Source organism: Tinamus guttatus, unplaced genomic scaffold, assembly GCF_059628265.1.
Source record: "Tinamus guttatus ecotype Peru unplaced genomic scaffold, ASM5962826v1 Tinamus_guttatus_pri_ptg000229l, whole genome shotgun sequence".
Taxonomy (NCBI): domain Eukaryota; kingdom Metazoa; phylum Chordata; class Aves; order Tinamiformes; family Tinamidae; genus Tinamus; species Tinamus guttatus.
In genome coordinates, this window is record NW_028288763.1 from 844,741 (window position 1) to 867,201 (window position 22,461).

At 41.9% G+C, this 22,461-nt stretch overlaps 1 protein-coding gene across 3 annotated transcripts in view; it reads right to left on the bottom strand.

Moving 5' to 3' along the window:
* Positions 1–2,845: 2,845 nt before the first annotated feature.
* The window catches only part of MPPED1 (metallophosphoesterase domain containing 1), a 57,660-nt gene continuing 38,044 nt past the window's right edge, over positions 2,846–22,461 (bottom strand). For all 3 annotated transcript variants that reach the window (XM_088525627.1, XM_010215810.2, XM_088525625.1), the window contains exons 5-7: positions 9,668–9,783; positions 5,762–5,875; positions 2,846–3,251 (exon numbers count right to left, since the gene is read on the bottom strand). In XM_088525627.1, the coding sequence (XP_088381753.1) occupies positions 3,133–3,251; positions 5,762–5,875; positions 9,668–9,783 (349 nt within the window). In that variant the 3' untranslated portion in view covers positions 2,846–3,132. The remainder of the gene's footprint in view (positions 3,252–5,761; positions 5,876–9,667; positions 9,784–22,461) is intronic.

The window sequence follows — 22,461 nt, forward strand, 5'->3', positions numbered from 1 at the left end:
AAGAGTTTCCAGAACTGGGATGAGGTTGAGTTGTGTTTAATGCTGCAGAGCTGCAGTTCTGACAAGTCTCATGACCGTGTGGTAATAAATGTGATTAATTATTGTCATGGACATCCAGGGAACTGCATAGGTAACCCCTCACCATTAAAATACATGCATATTGCAAGTATACACAGGCAAATGCTGGGAAAATAGCCCAGCACTGTGACGGCCGGGGTAGCAAACGTGGGACGTCACAGGGACGCGGTCCGACCCGCGGCTGGGCGCCGTGGTTCCCGCGGGTCCCCGTGCGAGCAGCACAGTGTGGCCAAGAGGCAGCGGCAAAAGAAACTCCATCAGCAGCCAACACACGTCCTGGCTACGCAGCTCGTGTTGCATTTGCACTATCAGGTAACAGATGCAGTCGGAACGGCTGCGCTAGGCGGGAGCCTTATAAAACTGTAAAACCAATATAAATGCGCTTTTAATCGCCTACTCCATTTAAATTGTTTTATCCTGTGCAAAATTCATTATTTCTGGGAAATTTGGCCCAAGCTGTTGCAGTAGTTGGTAAAGTTTGCAGAAACCTATGAAATTTTAGCTTGCAGCAGCAGCCACCGGGGGAGGTCACCGCTCAGCCTGGCTGGAGCGTCCCCGTTGAGCCAGGCAAACCTGCCGGGTCGCTGGTTCCTTCCGTGCCCTCTGCACAAGGCCGCGATCGGCCGCATCGCAACGGTGCAACCACCAGCGCCCTCCCGCTCCGCAACGCGCCCAGGCTCCGTGCGCACGGACCGGGCGAGCAGGAGAGAAGAGGGTCGTGAAGGGGCCACCCAAGCCGGGGGCCAGGCCAGGGCTGGGACGAAGGGGTTTACGTGGAGGCCCGAGCGCACACGGTGGCTGCAAAAAGAAGGTCCCGTTTGTTGATTTTGCGTTTTTAAGACTTTATTTGTCTAACATGCTTGACCAAAAATTACAACAACAATCAAGTTATGCCAAAATGATTAAATAACCTTTTAAGCTTTCATACGTCAAGTACTTTAAATGTTATTTTGAAGTAACAGCTGCTTTCATATCTTTTATTTTTTTATTCCACATAAAAATACACAGTATTTTGAAGATACCTTAGGAAAAATTATTTTTAAGAGAATAGTTTACGGTCAACATAGAAATTTCATCGAGGCTAATAAAAGGCCCTCTTCCCCTCACTTTAGCATTTTAGTACCTTAAGTGCCATGAGTGAATGTAAACATTTCAGACTTCTTTAACATACAGCCAATTTCCTGCCACATTTGTTCCAAAATACCTCGAATTGCAACTCGCCGAGACACTTTTATTCCACAACGTGCTGTTGTTCATCTTCCCAAAGACAGCGGCTGCCACATTAGACTATGAATTTCGGCTCTCGCTGATTTAGGAACCGCTCCTGCCGCTTCCCCACCAGCAGCCTGTGCAGAGCAGCTCCTTGAGACACTCCCCTAATGCCGGGAGCAGCGCGAGGGCTTCTCGGCTTGGGAAAACGCCACCAATTTGCTCAGCTCCCAGGTCCCTGACGGGCTTAGAGGAAGGACAGGTCTGTGCCGTGTCGTGGACTCTGGTTCTGGCAGCTCTAGAGCGGGAATTCGTCATGGGGTTGGATCTCCCTGCTCCCAGGAGGAGGAGCTTTCGCTTGTCGGAGACGGAGTGTTTCGGCCTCCACCTCACACGGATCTGAGGCTGCTAGGCCTGGTTTTCAGAAACAGGTGTTTTAAATTGCAAGTGCCTCTGAACTGCTATTTGAGGCTCACAGATGAGGCTAAGAGTAGGATACACAACGGTGGGGCCTGCATGTGCAAGACAGGCGCACACAGGGACAGCGCGGTGATCTGCCTCGCGTGTGGGACGCAGGCTGGAGCAGACGCAGCCAGCCCCAAATGCAGGATGTCCGCACTCAGGGTACAGCTCTTAAAATTCCCTCTGTTAAGGCAAAAAGGGCTCCTTTCACTTTATTTGAGCTTGGGGAAGTTTGACAGCGCAAGGCAGCCGCCCGGGGCCTGGGGGCGTTTGAAGCTGCGCACGTCCTCAGCACTTGCTGCACTTGGCCACCACAGGGCTGTGCGAGGAGAGAGGTGCCCAAACGCTGCCACAGAGGCCATGGAGCTTCTCCGGGGAGGAAATCGCCTCCGGGACATCCCATCACCTCCGACTCGGGCCAGACTCAAACCAGTAATCGCATCGCAGGCTGCATCGCCCAGCAACTGGTTTTAAACAAAAAGTCCCATTGGGTTTTACTTAAAATACTGAAAATAATTGGGCTGTTTTTTTTTTTCTTTTTACATACAATCACACATCGCCTTAGCATATGAAAACACAATTATGCTTTTGTCTTTTTTTTTTTTTAAGGGAAATGTCATCCTTTTTCACAGGTGAGGCCAGGTTACAAATTCCTGAGTTTATACTGCACTTAACACAGTCTCCCTTCTTCAACGTTGAGCTGTTTACAGCATTCCGGCAATATGCACCATTTCCCTCACCATCTGCAATGCCAGATGCAGTAAAACTTCATTTCAGTGCAGTGAATTAGGGCCTCTCTTGCACTGGTTTTGAAAAGATGTGAAGACGTAGGCCTGGAGGACGTGGAAGGACAGCTTTCCTCCGGTGACCGGTCATTCGTGCACTGTCCTATACACACATTTGCTGTGTTAATTAAGGGGAAACATCTTCACCACCACTTTTCTTTCACCAAGAGCTCACTGGGAAACGAGGAAATCCTAGTCTAAACCCTTATGTTTAAACTTTCATAAAGAAACACTCCTTTGAAAGACAAGGTTCTGTTTTAATAAGTCCAATATAATGTGTGGTATATACAAAAGTCCCTACTTGATATATATATATGTATATATATATATATATGGAATGCATTCACTTTTCTGTGTTCACAAATAGTTTAACGGTGAAATGCTAAAGTCTTAATCTGCTTCTGGCAGGTAATGGCACCAAAATGTCTTTGTTCCTCATCCATTTTTGTCACTCAAATTTATCTCTGAAGAACTAAGAGGGGAAATAAGAAGAAGGTTTTGCTTTTTTTGTTGTTGTTGAATAGTTCCCTACCGGGATCCTCAGCCAGCAATATAAAGTTGCTAGTGTGCGGAGCATGACATGGAACCTGTACAATGATCATGTGTTCCTTGGCGTGGGTAAATCAATGACTATGGGCGGGTTGAGAGGCTGGTAGTTCACAGTGCACACAGAGGCGTTCACGTACGTGGTGGTCCCGTCGGCCATTACGCCGTAGCCTGCAGCGAAGAAAAGCTCTGGTTATTCTCGTGAGTCACTTCTACCACACAGCGAGGATGAGGAACACTCGGAAGGGTTTAATACATTCTGCCCGTGCGCAAAGCGGTGTTTTCCAGGGCTCAGACCATCCTTGCCCAACACAGAACTTTCTGCAGCCTTTTAAATTCTGTAAAGAAAACTAAACTGACTCTGAACTGCTAGTGGCCTGGCAGCCTGCTCCCAAACCTCCTTAGAAATGCAAAGCTTTCTTAACTTTCTCTTTTCTGGAAGGGATGGGAAAATAGAACTTAGACAATTTCAGCATTGATTAGAACCTTATTCCTGATCATTTATGTTTTCAGTCATTAATCCACCAAACTTTGGGCAACCATCATTTTTCCCCATTGATTTCTGTCCTATGTTGTAGTTTTTTAAAGTGACCCATGAAGGAAAAAAGAACTGCGTGATGTGCCCAGGTAGGGAAGAACTTTCCTAGTACGTTCTCTGAAGAACACAGTGAATTCACACCCTGAGACATCATAACACTTTCACAAGACAAAACATCGTCTAAATGTCTCAACTGCAGGTAAGAAGCTGCAATCGCCTCTTCTGCCTGACCAGACACCCAAGTCAAGGAATTCCAGAGCGAAAACTGCAGGAAATCAAACTCTTGTCAACTCTAATGCTTGTAGAAATACAGGAGAACACTGTTCCAGAAGGCAAAGAAAAATCCTTTCAAACTGCCCCAGCATTATGGAGAAGTGAACATGCTCTCCTCATTGCCAGAGAGGTTTACATGAAAGACTAGGGAAAAAAGCATCAGCTTGATTGCCCTAAAACTAGAAGCTTAATATGGGGAACTTGCCTGGAAACAAATGCATGTGTGATCATTATGACAAAGCACATTCACAATCATAAATATATGACATTGGGGAAAATACCTGGTAGAAAGTTTTTGAAAAAACGTTTAATCCCACCATTAATAAAGTTAATGGTGATATGTTTTAATTGCTACAAACATACACTGAGTAATAGAGCTATTCCTATCCCAGGTACTCAGGATCCTATAGGTTTTCAGAGGGCAATTTCATGTCTTACAGAAGCCTTGTTAGTTACAGGTTTTACATACACAGAAATAGTAGCCAAATTCCTTTCTTCTCTCCTGAAAATATTCTGAATAATGCAAGGCCTCCCGGACTCCCCGTGGGAAAAACACACACAGTAATTAGGGACTGGGGAGGGAGGAAAACTCCGCCGGGCTCCTGTCACAGACATTTCTTCAAGCCGCTTGCTGCTCGCCACGGAACAACTGTTGTGCGCAAAGCGCACGCGGCGCCGCAGCGGCTGCCATCGCTGCTGGGACTTCTGCTCGCTCGGCTACGTGTTTCTAGAGAAAAAATCACTCTGCTAATGCACTGCCTTATTAGCTTGAGGGTTCACAGAGCGACAGTTCTGCTCTTCCCCCAGTGCCAGCAGGGAGTTTCTTCGCCATGACCCGCAGGGCCCGGACCTTCGCAGGGCCCGGTGAAATGGGCAGCGCAGAAGCGCGGCGGGAGCCCTGCTGGGCTGCTCGGCACCTCCACGGGGCACCTGCAGCCCAGGCGCACGGGTGCTTTCTAGGCAGAGCTGGCAGCGCACAGGGGAAACAGCCCTTCCTGCTGGACGTTCAGCAAGCGCTGCCGCAGACGCAGCTCTGCGCTGGAACTCACCTGCTCGCAGCCTGCGCTGCCGCTGCCGGGAGCGGCTTCCTTCGCGCAGGCGGCTGCGGTGGGAATTCTCCTCTGTGGGGATTGAGCTGCCCACTGCAAAATAGGCTCTGAGACGAACTGCTCCTGCCTCGGCCTTCAGTGGTGCACACTGGTCACTGACTTTTGTGAGGGGAAGTTATTCTTCCAGTTAAAAATCAAGAGATTTAGATTTTTAACAGGAAACAAGAGAATCTCCTTGTTTTCTCTGGTCCTATTTGTCTCCCCTGCCAAAGCGAATGCATGCATAAATACACACATTGCACCTCCACACAGTTAGTGACATCCCTCTTGATTTTATCTTCATACAGGCACTGATGGGGGGAGACAACCTTGCCTGCCCAATCTCAAAGATGAAGCCTGTGAAGCGCCTCCCCACCCGAAGCACTTTTACCTGTTTTACAAATGCTGGGACACGGAGCACTTACCTGAGTTATTTCAAGTCACACCGAGATTCAGCAGGGGAAAACAGAATCCACCAGTCCTAATATTTAATCGCTTTCTGTAACTACTGGGCTTGTGTCCTTATTTTAAAATTCACAGTAATTCTCAGCATGAAGGAGCCACCAATCTATTTGATAGATATGGAAACTGAAAAAGAAGCTGAGGTGCAAATACTGAAATGTGGGTATCAGCTAATTTCATCTGTATGTCTGTATGAAGACAAATAAGTGATCTGAACTACTGAGGTACTTCAGTCCAGGTATTCAAATTTGAAAATGCTGGTTCAAGCAGCATTTCGTGTTCGTGGTTTTAAATACAGATATAGAGAAACATTTTCTAACCTTCATGGATATGTCCAAAAACATGAAGCCTTGGCTGTATTCTTCTCTGGACTGTGTTCAGCAACTCAACACATCCTACCCGTTGCATTTTCTTAGGAACCCAGTCTAGAAAACCTTTAGAAAAGAAAGGAAAGCTTTAAAAGAAGTCAGGTTATCTGCAAAACTTTACTGCGGTAGCATTCAGAAACACTTTTGAGGTTTAATGTCTCCCAGCTTTCCATACACACTCACAGACAAACTGATGGGAGAGAAAAAACAGTGTTTTCCCTGGTCAGTAGAAGGAAAGAAAAATATTTGAAGAAAGACTTAAGACCTGATCCAAAAGAAAAGGACTATGATCATTCTTGCCAGGGGAAAAAAAATCACTGCAATTAAAGCATCTTTGCGCTGCTATTGGCAGCAGAACTCAAGACTACATCCTTCCTTCTTCCTTTCAGAGACTGAAGAGTACGGAGCAGTACGTCCGAAGCAGGGATGCCTCCTGTCAACTAAAGCCTTGTGTTTCCTGCTGCTCCCTTCAGCTAGTTGCACTAGAAGGATGTTGCTGCGGGTTTTTTTTTTTTTCTCTATGGCTCTGCCGTTTTTACCAGACTCAAAACTGTGAACATTTGTAATATCAGAAATCCGACTTTCTAAAACTATTTAGGACTGCAGTGTCCTAGAGGACAAAAGGAGAAAATTCTGTTAATGGACTTAAGATTCCTAATTCATTTGGACACTTTTGAAGATACCAACTTGGCTCCTGAGGATTTTGTGTCTAAAGAGAAAACACAGATAAATTCCAGGCAGAGGAGAGCAAAGTTCAAGCCCAGAAACTGATTCTACTTCTGTTCTCCAAAGCAGTTCAAAATTCAGTGTATGAAATACTAGTTTTAACATGCTAAAAGGAGCCCAGTAACTCTGCCAGAACCCTCTTCCTGCTTTTTTTTTTTCAGAATAAACGCATTTTAGCAAACTCCAGGTTTTGCTGTGCAAATTCCAGGTTTTGCTGTTTCAATGATTTGAAACAGTTAATTGTCAGAATGGCTGTGGTGAACGTAAAGGCAAAAGTATTTCCACTTCAAAAACTCTGCAAACAAAAATCCATAAAATTAACTTCTCCATTAAATTAAGCATTATTTATGTTGAACATGTTTTTGTTTACATGCATTATCACCCTTCTGAAGCTTTCCCATATGTTTGCAGCTTATTATACACACCTGACTACACAAACTAAGAATAATTGATTACACCTAGCTAACAATTAGAGTTCATCTTAAGGTTTTTTTAATGTTTGGGTACTTGAAACAGGTTTCTGCAGCTGTCAGGAAAGTATAAATCTTTCTCACAGACAATCAAGCAGACAGCTACAAATGAAGACTTAAGGGTGAGATTTAAAAAAAAGTGAACTTTTTGAAGAGAAAGAAAAGAATCTTAAATGTAGTTATTTAGAAGTCAAGGACAGGACTTAAAAAGTTATCCTATGCATAAAAGAAACAAACAAAAAATGCTGATATAGAAAGGAGCATTAGCTCAGTCATGAGTACTACAGTTCTTAAACTATGAAAACATGGAATATCTTCACTAATAAACAGGTTAATAATAAAATGGTCATTAATAGCTCTTTAATCTTGGTTTGCTCATCCTGTATGAACTTCTTGCCCTGATTTCATCCCAAAGCACTACTCTAAAACAGAAAAAAAAAGGAAACAGTTGTGGATCAGATTTTTGTTATGCACCTAAGTGACTTAGAAACACAAAATTTATTAACTCTTAATGGTGCTTCTGCTTCTAAATCATGCAGGCAATTTAACACTATTTAATAATGTAGTATTAATTGGGTTAGGAGGATTTGTGTTCTTTTGAAGTGAGGGGATGAGAAAAAAAGCCCAGAAAAACAGATGATGGACAGAACCTAGGCAGCCATGCTGGAGAAGGGGAGGGCTGATTGCTTTTTATGATTGTTAAGAACAGCTCTAGTGATGCTGTCCAAGATCAGAACAGCAGTAATCAGCTTTCTGGTTAAAATAATTGGCGGGGAGGGTCAAGGCAGCTCCCATCTCCCCGAGCGTCTGAGGACGGCGCAGCACAATAAGGAGGTCCTGTTAGTAGGCAAGAGTGCTAATTTCTTTTGAAGCATCGTATATGTGTTGCTCTGGGTGCCAGGGATACCACCAGCTGATGCCTCCAGGCAGAGTGTTCTGTGCCTCTGCCATCTATTAAAACATCAATAAGAAGAAGACAAAGAAACAGGAACTTTTTTAAAAGAAAATCCTTGGAGGATGGTTCAAGCTTGAGGAAAAAAACAAGAACAAATACTGAGGAAGGGGGGGGGGGATTAATGTTATCCAGTTATAGTTAGTGGAGATATGAGGCTCCTCCTCAGAGTTATTGAATTATTAAATTACTCCTTTATTATTGAATTTACTGGTAAGTTTATTATTGCAGCATGGGCACTGCTCCGCTCTCCGGAGACTCTCCTTCCCCCTGGATCCGACGCTCCGTTAGCAAGGTGCCCGACGCCGGCTGCAGTCAACCCTCCACCTCACAAATTCTACATGTAGGGATCTTCTTTGAATGAGCTGAAGTTGGGATTTCTCTAATCAGCTGAAGCAGCTGCTTTTAAAAATGGGTTTAAAAGTACTGATATTTTTTCTGCTAATGGTTTAAAAGCATACAACATAAACAAAGCAGTATCAAAGATCCAGAGTTACCACTCAGGCCTTGTATCCTCTAGGGATTAACCCTGGTACTAATTATGCAGAGCTGACATCTGGGGGGCTAAACAATCCATTCCTGCCATCCGCTTTTATGACACAGGTCCCATATTAAAACCAGCCTATGGTGTGGAAATAGGTTAGGAGGAGCATCAAAACACTCACCCTCATTGTGCAAAGCCGTGCTCACAAAGAGGCCCTTTCCCCCGGGATTAGTGAGCACTGGAATGCAACCCCATCTTTCCAAAGGAGGGAAAAAAAAAAAAAAAACACACTTTTTATGTACTTTCTCCTCTAAATTTTGAAAGAGGAGAGAAAGGGTGGAAGACAAGAGCCTTTTAGCTTCAGGAAATTGGGGGCTGTGGGGAATCTAAAGGTTTAAAGGAAGTAATGAGCCTGCATCTTACACAAAGCACTCCTGCACCGTTAACACGCTTAACATCCCTGTCCAGTTATTAAGCCACTGAGAGTTAAGTGTATTTACATTAAATTTAACAGGCTATATGTTAAATACGTTGAAAAATACATTAAACGCCTGCCATGGCAAACATTTCTCTGATTATTTTATTTCCATAACACAGACCAAATGATTATTATCTTGGAATATGAGAGCGCTCTGCTGGCATGCTGTTATCACCTGTATTAGTATTTGTAAGATACAAATGCAAGATCGCTGCTTGTTGATCTGTTAGTGCTGCCAGACTCCACTAAAGACAGGCAGTTCACCCCTGACATTCAAAGAACAGCTGAAAAATGGCAGCGTTTGTGAGCTGGAAGATGATACTTCAACTCAGCATGAGGAGCAAAAGGACAAACTCTGGTACTGCTGGGGAGGGAAAACTACTGCAAGTAGGAGAGAGAGCTGGTAAGAAGAAGTAAGAAGAGCAGGTAGAAACCTTGGGCCTGATCCTGCATTTCTCTCCACGCTGGCTTTAGGTCTGCTGATTGCATCAGTGGCAGAGACACGGATAAATTGGACCTTGCTTATTTACAAAGCTAATTAAGGCTTAATTTATGAAGGTTTCACTTCTAAAGAGCTGGTTTAATTCCCTACCGTTGTGCATAGGTAAGGATGAAGCACAAAGCTGAGCTGTGGCGCACAACTCGCTAGAGATGCTGCCCGTGCCTTGGGCAGGGCTGGGGTTTCCTGGCCAGCAGTGACTGCACAACCACTGGACATACACAGCTAACAGCACCAATATTTTCTTACCTAGAGGTGGTCCGTGTGTAATAAGAATATCTATTCCATCTGGAATAAGGTTCCATTTCTCTAATAGTGCTTGGCCTCGTGGAAGATTAAAGCCCCAGCCATAAAACCAAGGTTGCCTGCCAAGAGAGGAGGAGAATGACTTCAGTGCTACTCCCATGCATTGGTTACCTAATTAAAACACAGAGAATGACTCTTTGCTAGCATGGAATTTGGAGACACAAATGGCATTCATTTTCTTATTTTTATGCACAATAAAATTCTCTTTCCATACAGCCTGCGTTATTTCACATGTGTGGAAAACCAGTGTTGTTCTTACCAGTTTAAGCAGGCAACATACAGGAAAATATTCATGGCATTCCTCCAGCTAGATGAGAAGTAACTATTAAAAGACTTGGAGAGCAAGATGGCCAAGCATGGATCAGTGTGCTGGACTCCCAGGGTATCTGGAACACCCGTCTCGGAGAGCTATGTGTGGATACAGGTTTCACATTAACTCATTTCATATCCCTGAGCCCATGACCCACTGGGCAAGGATAGACCCTGGCACAGCAAATCCTGTTACAAATTTGGAGACATCATCTGTGCTGTTTTGTTTTCCAAATTGGAAGCATCACATCAGAAACAGAATACTACTTCTTTTCTTAAATATAGCTTTCCTGTGTCCTCTAGTGTGTTGACTTGCTCATAAATAAGACTTTACATATGCAAAATTACTTATCAGACGGACATTTACATTTTTAAAAACATATTTATGGAGCAGCTCATCACGGAGCAGTGGGACTGTAACAATGCCAGTCAGAATATAATTTATCTGCATGCTGCCATCCCATTGATTAAAAAACTGTATTTCACAGCAATTATATCACAGTGGTAAATTATGTCTTGCTGACTATGCTCTAATTCTAGGTCATAAATTTGAGAGGTTAGTTTTAGGTTAGATTTTTTTTGTTTTAACTTTTTTGACTGACGCATTCCAGCCACATCCGTATTTGGAGAGCAACAAATAGGCTGCTGTGATTTAATAAGGCTTATGATAATTGCAGCCTGAGCATTTATAAATACATACACATCAACAAAAGTTCCCTTTGAGACATTACTTTGTTGAAGAAAGCTTTACACTCTCTCTCTGCATCAAAAGGCAGGAAGAAAGATCCCTTCTAAAGAAATCCTCTGAACTCCTCTTTACATCATGTATGGCAAAGACAAAAGAAAATGCCCATAAAGCTATTATTCATCCTCTTCCATTACTGATGCTTGACTAACATTGCAAAAATTAGCATGTCTGCAGTCTTCGTGATGATATATTTCCCACTTCTTCTTTAGGGATGCTGCAAAGCACATGTCGATTGAAAACAGCTTAAAAATACCCAGCTCGCTAAAATAGAAAGGGATGTGGCTCACCCAAGGGAAGAGAAGAAAATGCTGGTGAAAGGCAAGGCAGAAGGAGGGTTTACAGACGGGCAGAAGGAGACTTAACTTTCCTCATTTGTGCCGCTGCCCTCATCACTCTTGGTCCTGCCGTGCCCTGCGCAAGCAGGTGTCCCAGCAAACCAATGTGGCACTTCATCCGCCTGCCTATGAAACCAGGATTGTATCTCCGGCTCCAGAGGCTGGGAATGGTGAGGTGAGAAGAAGAGCTGCCAAAAGCAGCAGCACCAAGTGGAAACTTTGCTGTGGGTCAGGCAGCTCGGAGCAGGGGAACCTGAGCAGAGCGGCGCCGCATGCAGCTCACCAGGGCGGCAGGAATTTTACCTCACGGGCATGCTGTGAAAAACAAACAAACTGAAGCCTGCAAGGCGCTCGGATACTGCAGAAGTGGGAAGCTTTATAAAAATACATGGAGAGTCTCAGACTTACATTACAGAGCTTATATGCTGAGTAGTTTCCTGCACCAAGATGAAAATTTTAAGGAGTTTGTCAAATTGCATTGTGGCCGAGAGCACGTTTTCCGGGAGCGAAACCTCCCTGACGGAAAACATCGGTGAGGGCAAAGAAGAAGGAGTCACACAAAGTGTGGGCAGGGTAAATATCGCGCTAGAGAGGCCAGCGCCTCTTCAGAAGAAGCCCGTGTTTCCACAGTGAACAGGCACGACCTGCGCACGGAGGCGAACAGCGCCGTCCCTCCCTGCGCCCTGGGCTCAGAAGGAGCCTCTGGAGCATCCCTGCTATGAACACGAATGCCAAGGAAGGCTTTGGCAGCAGATGCTGCATCCATCGCAGGCAAGGGAAGAAAGGAGAAGCACACGCTTCAGGGGACACCCCCAAAGGTAAAACCATCTTTAGGAGCCCGCAGGGATTTTGTGAACCCTGAAGTCCCCCCTTCTGCAACGTTACTGCAAAACAGCACTCGAAGTTTCTAAGCAAGGAGAAAAAAAAATCTTCTCTAATACCCACGAACAACTCTGTGCCCTGGATACCACGCAAAGCCAACTTTGCGTAAAATTTCCATTTATTATGGAATTGGAAAAGAAAGTCTTAATTCAAGAACAGGGTTTTTGGATTGCTCTTTCAGTGCTTGCTCGGGAAAAAGCAATTTAAAAAATAAATTCTCAAGAATATGTCACGATTCACAAAGAAAATACTTTAGTATATGTCTCATAAGAGAAAAATCTGGTCTTCTCAGAGGAAAAAAGGTAGTAAGAAAATGTATTTGGCGATTAGGGACACACATCATGAACGTATTTCACCTCTGAAGTGAAGCGCTCATGTGCAGAAATGTACGTTGATTTAGGTTTTATCTGCTTCAAGTGAGCAGTGTGAGTCTCTCGATATACTATTGAAATTCAACATATTAGTATTATGATAAGAATAATCACTGTCTATATATCAGGCTCTAGGGGAGAGATCTATTGGAAGCAATTTTGTTTACAGCATAATTAACCTTATGTTAAAAACATATGAGCAAGTTTTGCAGGTCAAATAAGCTACCATTCAAAAAGGGCTGAATTATCAGAATTTGTGCTGGCAATCGGATGTTGCTTTATGTACTGAATTTCTATCTTTCTGTTCTAAAGTAACCATTGGAATAATTTTCTTACAGAATGATAGTTGCTATGACAACCATAGCAAATTTTCCTTTTCTGAAACAGATGTCTCATTTAGTTGAAAATTAGAATGTGAAAAACCCATGGGAAAAATTAATTCAAACTTTAACAGAACACTGACTACAATGTAATCTCTTATAGGTTAACCCCTTAACATCTTTCTGCACTCTTAGAGTAACCTTCTCATAAATTCTAATTAAACCAGTTTAACCTCCTATAACTGACCTTCTTAGCTATCATTAGCTCTTTAGCCATCATTACTTGTCTTTGAAGGGACCATTTCTGCTACAATAATAGCAGAAAAAGTCATACAAAAAAAAAATTGGCCAAACATATTATCGCCTTAATTATTTATCCGTATTTCTTCTTTCGTTCGGACACTACTAGACAGAGCCACCACATAGTCTAAGTGCTCTTTTGTCATTTAAATAGGGCACGACTTAGTTTTGCATGTCATTTACTGTAAAGGGCTGTGCTGCACTATACAGTTTTGACCTGTAATTTAAGCGAACATCGAAGGTTTTCCATTTTCAACTGCCTGGTATACAGCTCGATTCGCGCAGCCGGTGTACTGAAAAGGAGACAAAGATACTTGGCTAGGGGAAGCCACCTAACCACGTGCACAGGATTTTCTATAAGGAGTGACAAGAGAGTGAAATCTGATTCTTGGTTGCTTTGATTCAACCGTTTTAACCTGAAGAACAGACTCCCTGCTCTCTGTGCACTTAGGAGCTCGACGGGAACCTCCTCGACCCATGTTGGGCAGCTACAAATGAGCAGCGTGGGCAGCCATGGGGCCGCTGAGACGTGCTCCCACCATGGCACTGCTGGCTGCAAGGTACCACGAAACCTTCAGAGCTGCAGAATTTCCTGTGGCAGCTTCATCTGGGCTGTCCGGGTGCTTAAGCCAAAGCAGGCACAAAATTAACCTTGGCGACTTGCAGGGATGACTCCGGTGTGCAGCCCGGTGGTGGCAGTGCTGCAGATGGGAGATGGCTGCGGCACAGCATATCAAAGGGATTGGTAGGCAACATCTGGCAAACTTCTTAAAAGCAAAAAATATATAACTAAAACACCACAGGCAGATCATCGCATCCCCTCATTTCTGCAAAGTTTCTTACAGAAATCTTTTTTACTGTTGAAAGGCTCTCACTACAATTTCTTTACCTAAAAAATAGATGCTAAAGGCTCACAAAGACATGTATCTTGTTCCAGTCTTTTCTCCACAACACTTGTAATTTTTCTCCTTTAAGAAAGTATAAAGATAGTGGCCAGTGCTTTTGCAGAAGCTCAGAAGGAGCAGACTAAATCAAATGCTCCCCTGCATTATAATTGTACAGCTGCACTTACTCCACATAAGAGCAAGATTGGACTTCGGGTGCTGAAAACCATATTGGCCACAGTAACCTGCGATGAGATACGGGAATAGAACAGCAGTCAGAATCAGCCAAGGCAGTCACAGGTAAAGACAAATTCATACTCAGAGATGGCGAGGGTGAATTCCAACACATCCTAATTCCCAGTCCAAGAAATCTACCTGTTGGATATTTCAGTCTAATTTTCCTCTTCTTGATTTTATCTTATTACTCCCAGCTACACTTCTATGAGCCACACTGACTACTTGCCTTGCTTGCTTGGTGTTCATCCTTCAGGTGTTCATGTTTTTATTCTCCCCAACACTGCATTAGTTGCATTTTGACCTTTCTCTATAATTAGGGTTTTTTTTAAAGTTCATTGAGTATTTCTACGGCTCTGCTGCTCTTTGCTAATGCCAGCCTCAGTTTTCTCTCCAAGTAAGGATTCATAAAAGCGCAAATTTTTTTTCTGTCACTGGTAGTTTCCACATCTAAAGTAGCTGTGAAATGACACTATTCTGTCTTCTCACCTTCAGGAGGATTGTCCTAAACAGGCAAAAAGACCAAACTAGCTATTAGGCCATTTGTGCAAGGAGGTGCTCACAGGACACTGTTTGTTTATATACTTTGAATTGTCCTTCATCTTCTTCACATCTGAGCATTTCACCAGCACAACTGAGATTTAAAGGGGTCCAGAAGTTGCGAGGAGTATGAGGAAACATAAAATTTCCACACGAGAGAAATGGCAAGACACAGCCAGTGTATTTTTCAGAGTAGATGTATGAAAGAAGTGTACAGAAGAATTAAAGTACACAAAAAAATCCTTCCACTCATTCATAATATTGGAACAGGGGGACTTTAATGAAAGCACAGGCCTCATGTTAAAGCTAATACATGCAAATGATAGTTAATCTCATACTCGATTATCTCCTGGAACTCATGGCACAAAGTGCAGCTCAGCAGGTGGGGAAGGCGAAGGCAGAAGGGGGGAAGGTGGGTGCCAAGGCACAAAACGCCTCGCGCAGCCCTACTCAGGGCATCTGGAGCAAACACCAAATTGAATTTGGATGAATTTGGATCCTCTCTCAGTCCATTAGCCACAACAATATTCCTTTGCCACGCAACTTTGCTACTTTGCTCTGTTTTTTTTCTGCCTTGCTCACTCTGATCTGAGGTTGTCATTCTCGAAACTTTGAATCAAATTAAATTACTGTTTTCACAGAAGGAAAGGAGTGTAAAAACCAGAATATGGCCCTTTGTCAGTAATTATTTCCTTTGCAATTCTAGTTACACATGAAATCATTCATCTTTTGTTTAGTAAAGGATTTCATACATCTCTGACTGGAAAGAAGAAAGTGAGCTGTGACTAATAGGAACTGATCATTTCTAAACATTAATCTGTTATAAAACAATGAAAAATAAAATGAAATCTACTTTATCTTCATAACAAAAGAAAGGAAGATAACAGGTAAGGAGAAGAATTAATGAAAGACTGAATTTAAAGCACGCCAATATCAAATGCAAATAGTTTATTTCATTCTGCTGGAAGCAAATGATGATATCTCATCTGATATGTATTTTTTTAAATAATAAAATAAAAAGGCAAACAAACAAACTCAAAAGCTGACTTGGAGTAACTGGCCAGGGGATTCAGTGTTGAGGGCATGTACGTACGGCTGGGCAGTCTTTCCGCATGCTCTTTCTGATGTAGTGCAGGGGCTACGGTCATTATCTCCTCATGTCTCAGGGCTTCTTCCCTCAATCTCTCTGATTCCAGTATCAAAATCACTGATCCAGTTGCCAGGACTTTCCTGACAGCCCCAGGCAGAAGGGTTGGGAAGGAGTGGAACAGCACCATGGCCCGTGGTACTGTCACCGCTTCATTTTAAAATTTTAAAGTTCACATGCATAGGCCAATCAGAGAGGAAAGACAACTCAAGGCTCATCTCTGCATGGCATCCCTACATTTTTTCACCATCAAATGACCTGAGAGGTAGAGAAACATGTCCTTCTTCCACACTGGTACAGGTGGCTAGTTAGGGTTTCTTGTAATCCCCTAGGACTTCGCAGAAGCCTGATGAGTGAGGAAATGGAATTGGCTTTCAAATGGAGAGGCTACTTGGATTGGGCCACTTGTGATTTTTTTTTTTAAATTCAGCATCTGGAAGGACTCTCCTAGACGAAACAGAACTAAAACATGTAGGATGTGCAATAGGTGCACTGAGAATCAATAAAAAAGGCTCTCACAGTAGCCACTTCTCAGTTTAGTAACACAACAGGTTTACATTCTTTTCTCAAAATACCAGGAGTAATTAGGCCATATGGATTAACTGTCTGCCAAGTTCTACTTTTTTTGCTTTCTTTTTTTTTTCAGAAAAGTAAAAGCATTTTGAGTTAGATAGGCATGAAAATGTTTCCAAAAGTAATGATACAGCACATGTATGAATGCATAAAGCACATTATTTTTATCATTTACAATTTAGCAACAGATGAACTTATTTCTTGTTAAAAAAGCACATACTGACATCTGTCATGTTTCTACCTGAACTGAGCAACATCCAAGCAATCCTAAATTCCCAAGTAATATTTTCCTGCAGTTCTAAATTCACCCTGCAATACAGTGGTAGAAACCAAAATACTGCAGTACAAATTCCTATGCCAAAATATACATCTTGAACACCTTGATGTTCATTCAGCTTGCTAGGACTTCTGAAGTATCTATTAAAAAAATAAAATACATATTTATTGGATGGAAATTACCTAATTTTGTGAGCTTTGTTAGAAATTCTGTGACATTCACAGGGCTAGCTCTCTCTCACTATTGATTTCCATCTATTCTACTGTCATACTGGGGAAGAAGATCCTCACATTAATTCACATTAAACTACATTATTAATTTATTAATAATATTAATTTATTTTACAGCAACAAATCAAAGGATTGAAAGGATTCTTATCTTAACCATCACTAAACAAGGCTAGCATACTGTCTCTTCTCCCTAAAATCCAGTCAGGGAAAAGAGCTGAGATGGAGTGTGTGGCACTTAGTTCCTGTGACAGTGTCTCCCTGTACAGTTCCCAGAGTGAACTCTGTTCATGTGAAGTTGCCATCTACTCCTCAATGCTGTAGTGCAAAAAAAAAATCCAAAACAAAAACAAAACACTAAGGAAAATGCAAATATATACATATATACAAGCCAGTGTGACACAGAGAGGCTGATTCTCACCAGGTGTAAAGGGTTCAAAAGCTGGTGGAGAGCTGCCAGTTTACTCCAGCTGAGAACGGGCTCCATGCTGATCCGCTCCAAACCAGTGAGCTATTTGTGCTCCTCTTGGAACAGCGCCAAAGGGCTCATGGCAGTTCCCAACTGTGTTTACATCTTTGAAACATCCTGCAATTGCTGCTGTCTGAAACTACAGCCCAGACTACTGATAGAGCTGGAAATCCTTTTGTTCATGCAAAAAAAAAAAAAAAAGCCCCCAAACAACACAAAAAGCACTTTAAACTTTAATATCAGCTCTGTCTCATAAAATTAAACTTTTAAGCGAATGTGAAAAATAAAGAGAAAACTGCTGTGGGGGATTGCTATTTCACTCGTGTGGTTTATGAACTGCAGGAAAGTGAAGCCAATTCCCTGTGGTGAGATTACAGGTCTCTTCTTCTATAGGTCTTAAATTAAAATCCAGCTGAAGCCAAAGTGAGCTAGTTTACTGGATCAGAAGATTCAATTATTTCTTCTAAGTAACTGAATCTGAACTACTTCATTCTAATAATATACTACTAATAATTACTGCCCAATAAAGGACTTTTCCCCCCAAGCTAATTAAACTAAAGTAATATATTTTTCTACTACTCTCAGATTTAACTAAAGCTAGAAACATTTGCAACAAAACAAGCAAATGCAAATCCCCACTCATATGCAGAAATAAAAAGCCACACGTTATGTTTAGTCACCACAAGGAACAGCACTTATCCAAAAAGATGATGTGAAATATTTCTAGCTCCCCATCTATATTACGCATACATGACAACATGTATATGTGCATACACAGACAGTGCAAAAAGGCCTGCACTCTTGCACAGCCACCATGGAGGATCATGACTGTAAAACGGATGCAAAATACCTTTGCTTGGCTTCTATAGGTGTTTAAACTCCCTCTGCAAGAGATCACCATTAAATGTGCCACAGAATTGATCCATATCCATCACGCACTGAGGTGTGTGAGCACGCAGTATACAAAGGTGTTTAACTTGCTGCTTTTTTCCCTAATGTGACTGTTCTAGGATTGAATTGTCCTCCCCAGCTTTGGAAAATGCTAGGAAAAACCTTTACAAGAGAAAAAAATATTTTCTGGAAAGTTCATTTGCAAGGGAAGAAAAAGAGGTGTATTTTAAACTGCTGTGAATAAAAAAGTAAAAAAAAAAAAATCCTGGAGAATATTGAAGAATAAAATTCTCTGGAGCACATAATATGTGAAATTTATCCTGTTGGCCTGACTATGATGACATATTTGGGCTATGACAGGTGTATTTTGGTCCACATTTTCATTCACTCAGATACATGCTGCAGTTTAAGTAGTTCACAGCAACTCTGTTCCTTTAATGCAACATAGAAAATTCACTTGCAGTCTGAGAAATTTCGATTTTATTTCATAAACACTTTCTTTCTCAGCCCTGTTAATGATTCTTGCTAATGCATTTCAGTCTCTTAATTTGCCCCACAGTGTTCATTAAAGAGACCTCCCCAGAACGCAGTCAGGCTGCTCACATGAGCACTGACACCTGCATACCTGGTGTCTATGAAGTGAGACTCACAGCTCCAGTATTTCCAGATCATGCTATGGAAACACTTTCCAGGAAGGGCTGATCACATGAAATAAACGCACCCTTTTAAGCAACGTGCCAGTACAAATAAACAAATAAATAAGAGAAAATCTGGCCAGTAACTTTTTTTTTCTGCCTTTAAAATAGCCAGAATGCACCACAAATCTCCCTTTCTGCTATTGGGAAGTCTTTTACACTTGTATATTTGATACAATCCTCCCTGCTCTTCCACCCCCCTAAGCAGGAACATCTGACTATAATAGATCAAAATCATTTTGCAGGGAGAAAAAAAAAACAAATTCTTATGATCTTCCATATGCTGCAAACCAAACTACAGTGCATTGTGGGTTTAAGTGTTTTTAGAAGCAGCACTTTCCAAAATGGAAAACAGTTTCTGATAAGTACAGAAGAGGAAATAAAAATATCGCTGCAGCATTCCATTAAAATATAATTAAACCTGCATCTATGTGCTTCAGACTGTAATTAATATATTTTAACAGGATGATCAGTTTTGCTTTCTCTCTTCTAAACATGTTCCTGTTTCTTACACATCTGTCACATCTCACCTACCTTTTACTGAATGCCTGAAATAAAAAAAACAACTTTAGCATTCTAACCATAATGCAGCCGTAGCAGGTTTAGATGTCAAGCTTTTTCCCAAAATTTCTTAAACATGAGACGTCTCAGTTCTAAGTAACTATGAAGTCTATTATTCCTACTCATCATTTTCATTTTCTTCAAGAACCATGTCAGTCTATCTAAATTACTCATTTATATTGCCAACCTCAAAGGCACTGATTGAGAAAGAGCTCCAAACAGCTCCTGACTTTGACAAACCAGGGAACATCCACTGCTCTAAAAACATATTTCTAAGCAACCAAAACGCACCGTTCTGTCATATTTCCAGGCCCAGCATTCTGTAAAGTCTTGCACTCACAGAACTAGACACATACACAAAAAAACTACCTATTCAAAAATCTTTTAAATCTAAGATTACATGAATTTTAAGACAAATGGTGCCTTTTTTGCTTTAAAAAACAGTACAGAAATAAACATGCTCTATTTATTTGTATTTTTATCTCTTGATGAAGTGAGAGTACAGAAAAGAGAGAACATGATAGTTTCATTAATTTTACTTAGAAACATCTCTAGTATGGTTTTGTTCAAAAACAAATTTTTGAGCCTCATGCGCAACACAGTGAATAAATGGGGGCACATTTGAAAAGGAGCACAAAGAACTAAGAATCAGAGCAGTCAATTTGAGGGAGAAGAGCAGTAATTATTTTCCATCAATTTTAAAGGAGATGAAAGTTGCAGTGGAACATCTTGCAGTGCTCCTGCTCTCTACATTAGCTGTGCTCCCCACTTGGGGGGTACAATTTGTTAAATGAAGACAATCTTTTATTTTAATACAGCTTCATTTTAATTGATGTTCACCTCAGTGACTGTAAAGATTTGTATAAGGTCTGGGAAAGTAAACATTAGATGATTCATCACTTGCAAAATGAAAGAATGTCCCTCTCATGAAATGAACCTATAAATCTTTGTAATGCTATTTTACTGATGGAGACTGAGTTCACTGAGGAATGAAAGAGACTATTATAGCTGTTCTTGGAAAGATGGAGGAGGAATGCACTGAAACAGAGACTTAGGTTATGGGTGGGCTAGAGTGGGTGTGAAATGAAAGCAAGTCTGCCTCATTTTTTCCTTTTGCGTGCTCTTTGACACTCCTGAAGTTACACATGCAAGTTACCTTTCTTTCTATACAAAGTGCACATGTGTGCATGAATATGCAACCACACACACAAAGAGACTATGCTAAAGTCACCTACAGGAAAACCAAAAAAAAAAAAAAAAGGCAGTTCACTGGACCACATAGCTTGAGTAAAAACACTCAGCTGACCGCTGTAACAGCACAGATAGACACAGTGCCATCAACAGTAAGGCTGACAGGCTGGAACAGAATTGCAGACCTAACCCCAAAACGGGAGGAAGATTTGGAGAAAAAGCTCCCTACGAAGGTTGCTTTGGGCTGAACTGGAGGCAGACACTCACTACTGCAGCCTACACGTTGACCTACTCTTCACTGAGCTGAACTCAGATGTCTTCTCCAACATAGCCAAAATGCAGCCAAGGCCTGGATCTGTATGTGATAAGCTCATACCAAAAAAAAATCAAGTAGAAAGGCCATAGGTAACAACACACTTATATTGATAGGATTAAAAGAAAATGCTGTTTAGAAAACAGGGCTTGCTGCACAGTTTATCTGCTCTTTTTGGCACGCAGCCTCATCAGTCCATGAAACTACATATGAAGATCCGGCTCACTGAATGTCCCTGACCCAGCACGCTAAGCTCAGTAAGAGCAGTATCTGAGCAGGAAAAACACATTTCTAAAGTTCCAGGTGGCCTGTGACAAAAGGACAAAGGAGGAAATGTGAATAATGCAGAGATACTAGAAAACATGTAATGCTGCAGGAAGAAAAATGAGGTTCTATTTCATAGGAATAGATTCCTCTGAATAATCAAGACCAAGAAAAAATTCTGCTTTCTAGATAATGAGGCTGCAGGCAATCTTACCTTAAGGGGCTTCTTTAAGGTATCAAGGCCAATATGCCATTCAGAATAATGAAACTGTCGCATGTTTGGCAAGAGAGGCTTGATTGTCCCTTCCTCTTCCATGGTGTGGAAGAGGGAAAAAAGGTGCTAAAAGAGATAGAACTCTCTCCTGCCACCTTGTATGCCTGTATGAGGAAAGAGGTTTCTCCTACAGCCCTGTACAGTTGCTTAGAAGAAATACTAGAAAGATGATGCCTTCCTCCTGCCCTTATTTTCCCTTTTGCCTTGTCAAGCAAAAAGCATATTCTTACTCTGCCATTAATACACAATAGTCCACCTTTGCATGGAGGAGCAAAACACTGCTAGAATTCATGTTGCCTCCCAACAAGGTGAGGGAACAGTCACAGAACATCCGTGCACACATGTTCTTCTGATGCACGTTAGCTGTAGATTTGAGGTGACAGACAAATACTAGACACTGGGGAAGCAGCATAACTTTTGCATTGTATACACTACTTCTGATTAGTGATCAGTCACTATTCAACATGGGTCTTCTCATTAGTTATTTCACGCAAGAAGTTATGTTACCTACTCACTGAGTTGTGTCAATCTGGAAAAAAACCCATAGTAGGAGAGACTATTTAGCTCAAACCACGCTGTAGACTAGTACTACTGGAACCCTGTGCAGTGGAGAAACAGATGTAGCAAAGTTCAGAGAGCACATACAAGGATGAACCTTAGCAAGGAGAGCTCATGGTAATACAAAAGCATATATGCATTACAGCTATTTATTTTCACACAGTGATTCTGAATAATCAGCATAAAAACAATAATATATAGTTATCTCATTCACCAGGCACAACCAGATCAGTGGTTTTTGTGCATGTACAGTGTGTGATCATGCAATTAAAGCCTCTAGCAGCACACAGGCACAACTGGTTTATATAGGCTATCTTCATTTAGCTGTACGCAACACTAAAACTCCTACCTGCACAAAAATAATGTGCCACATT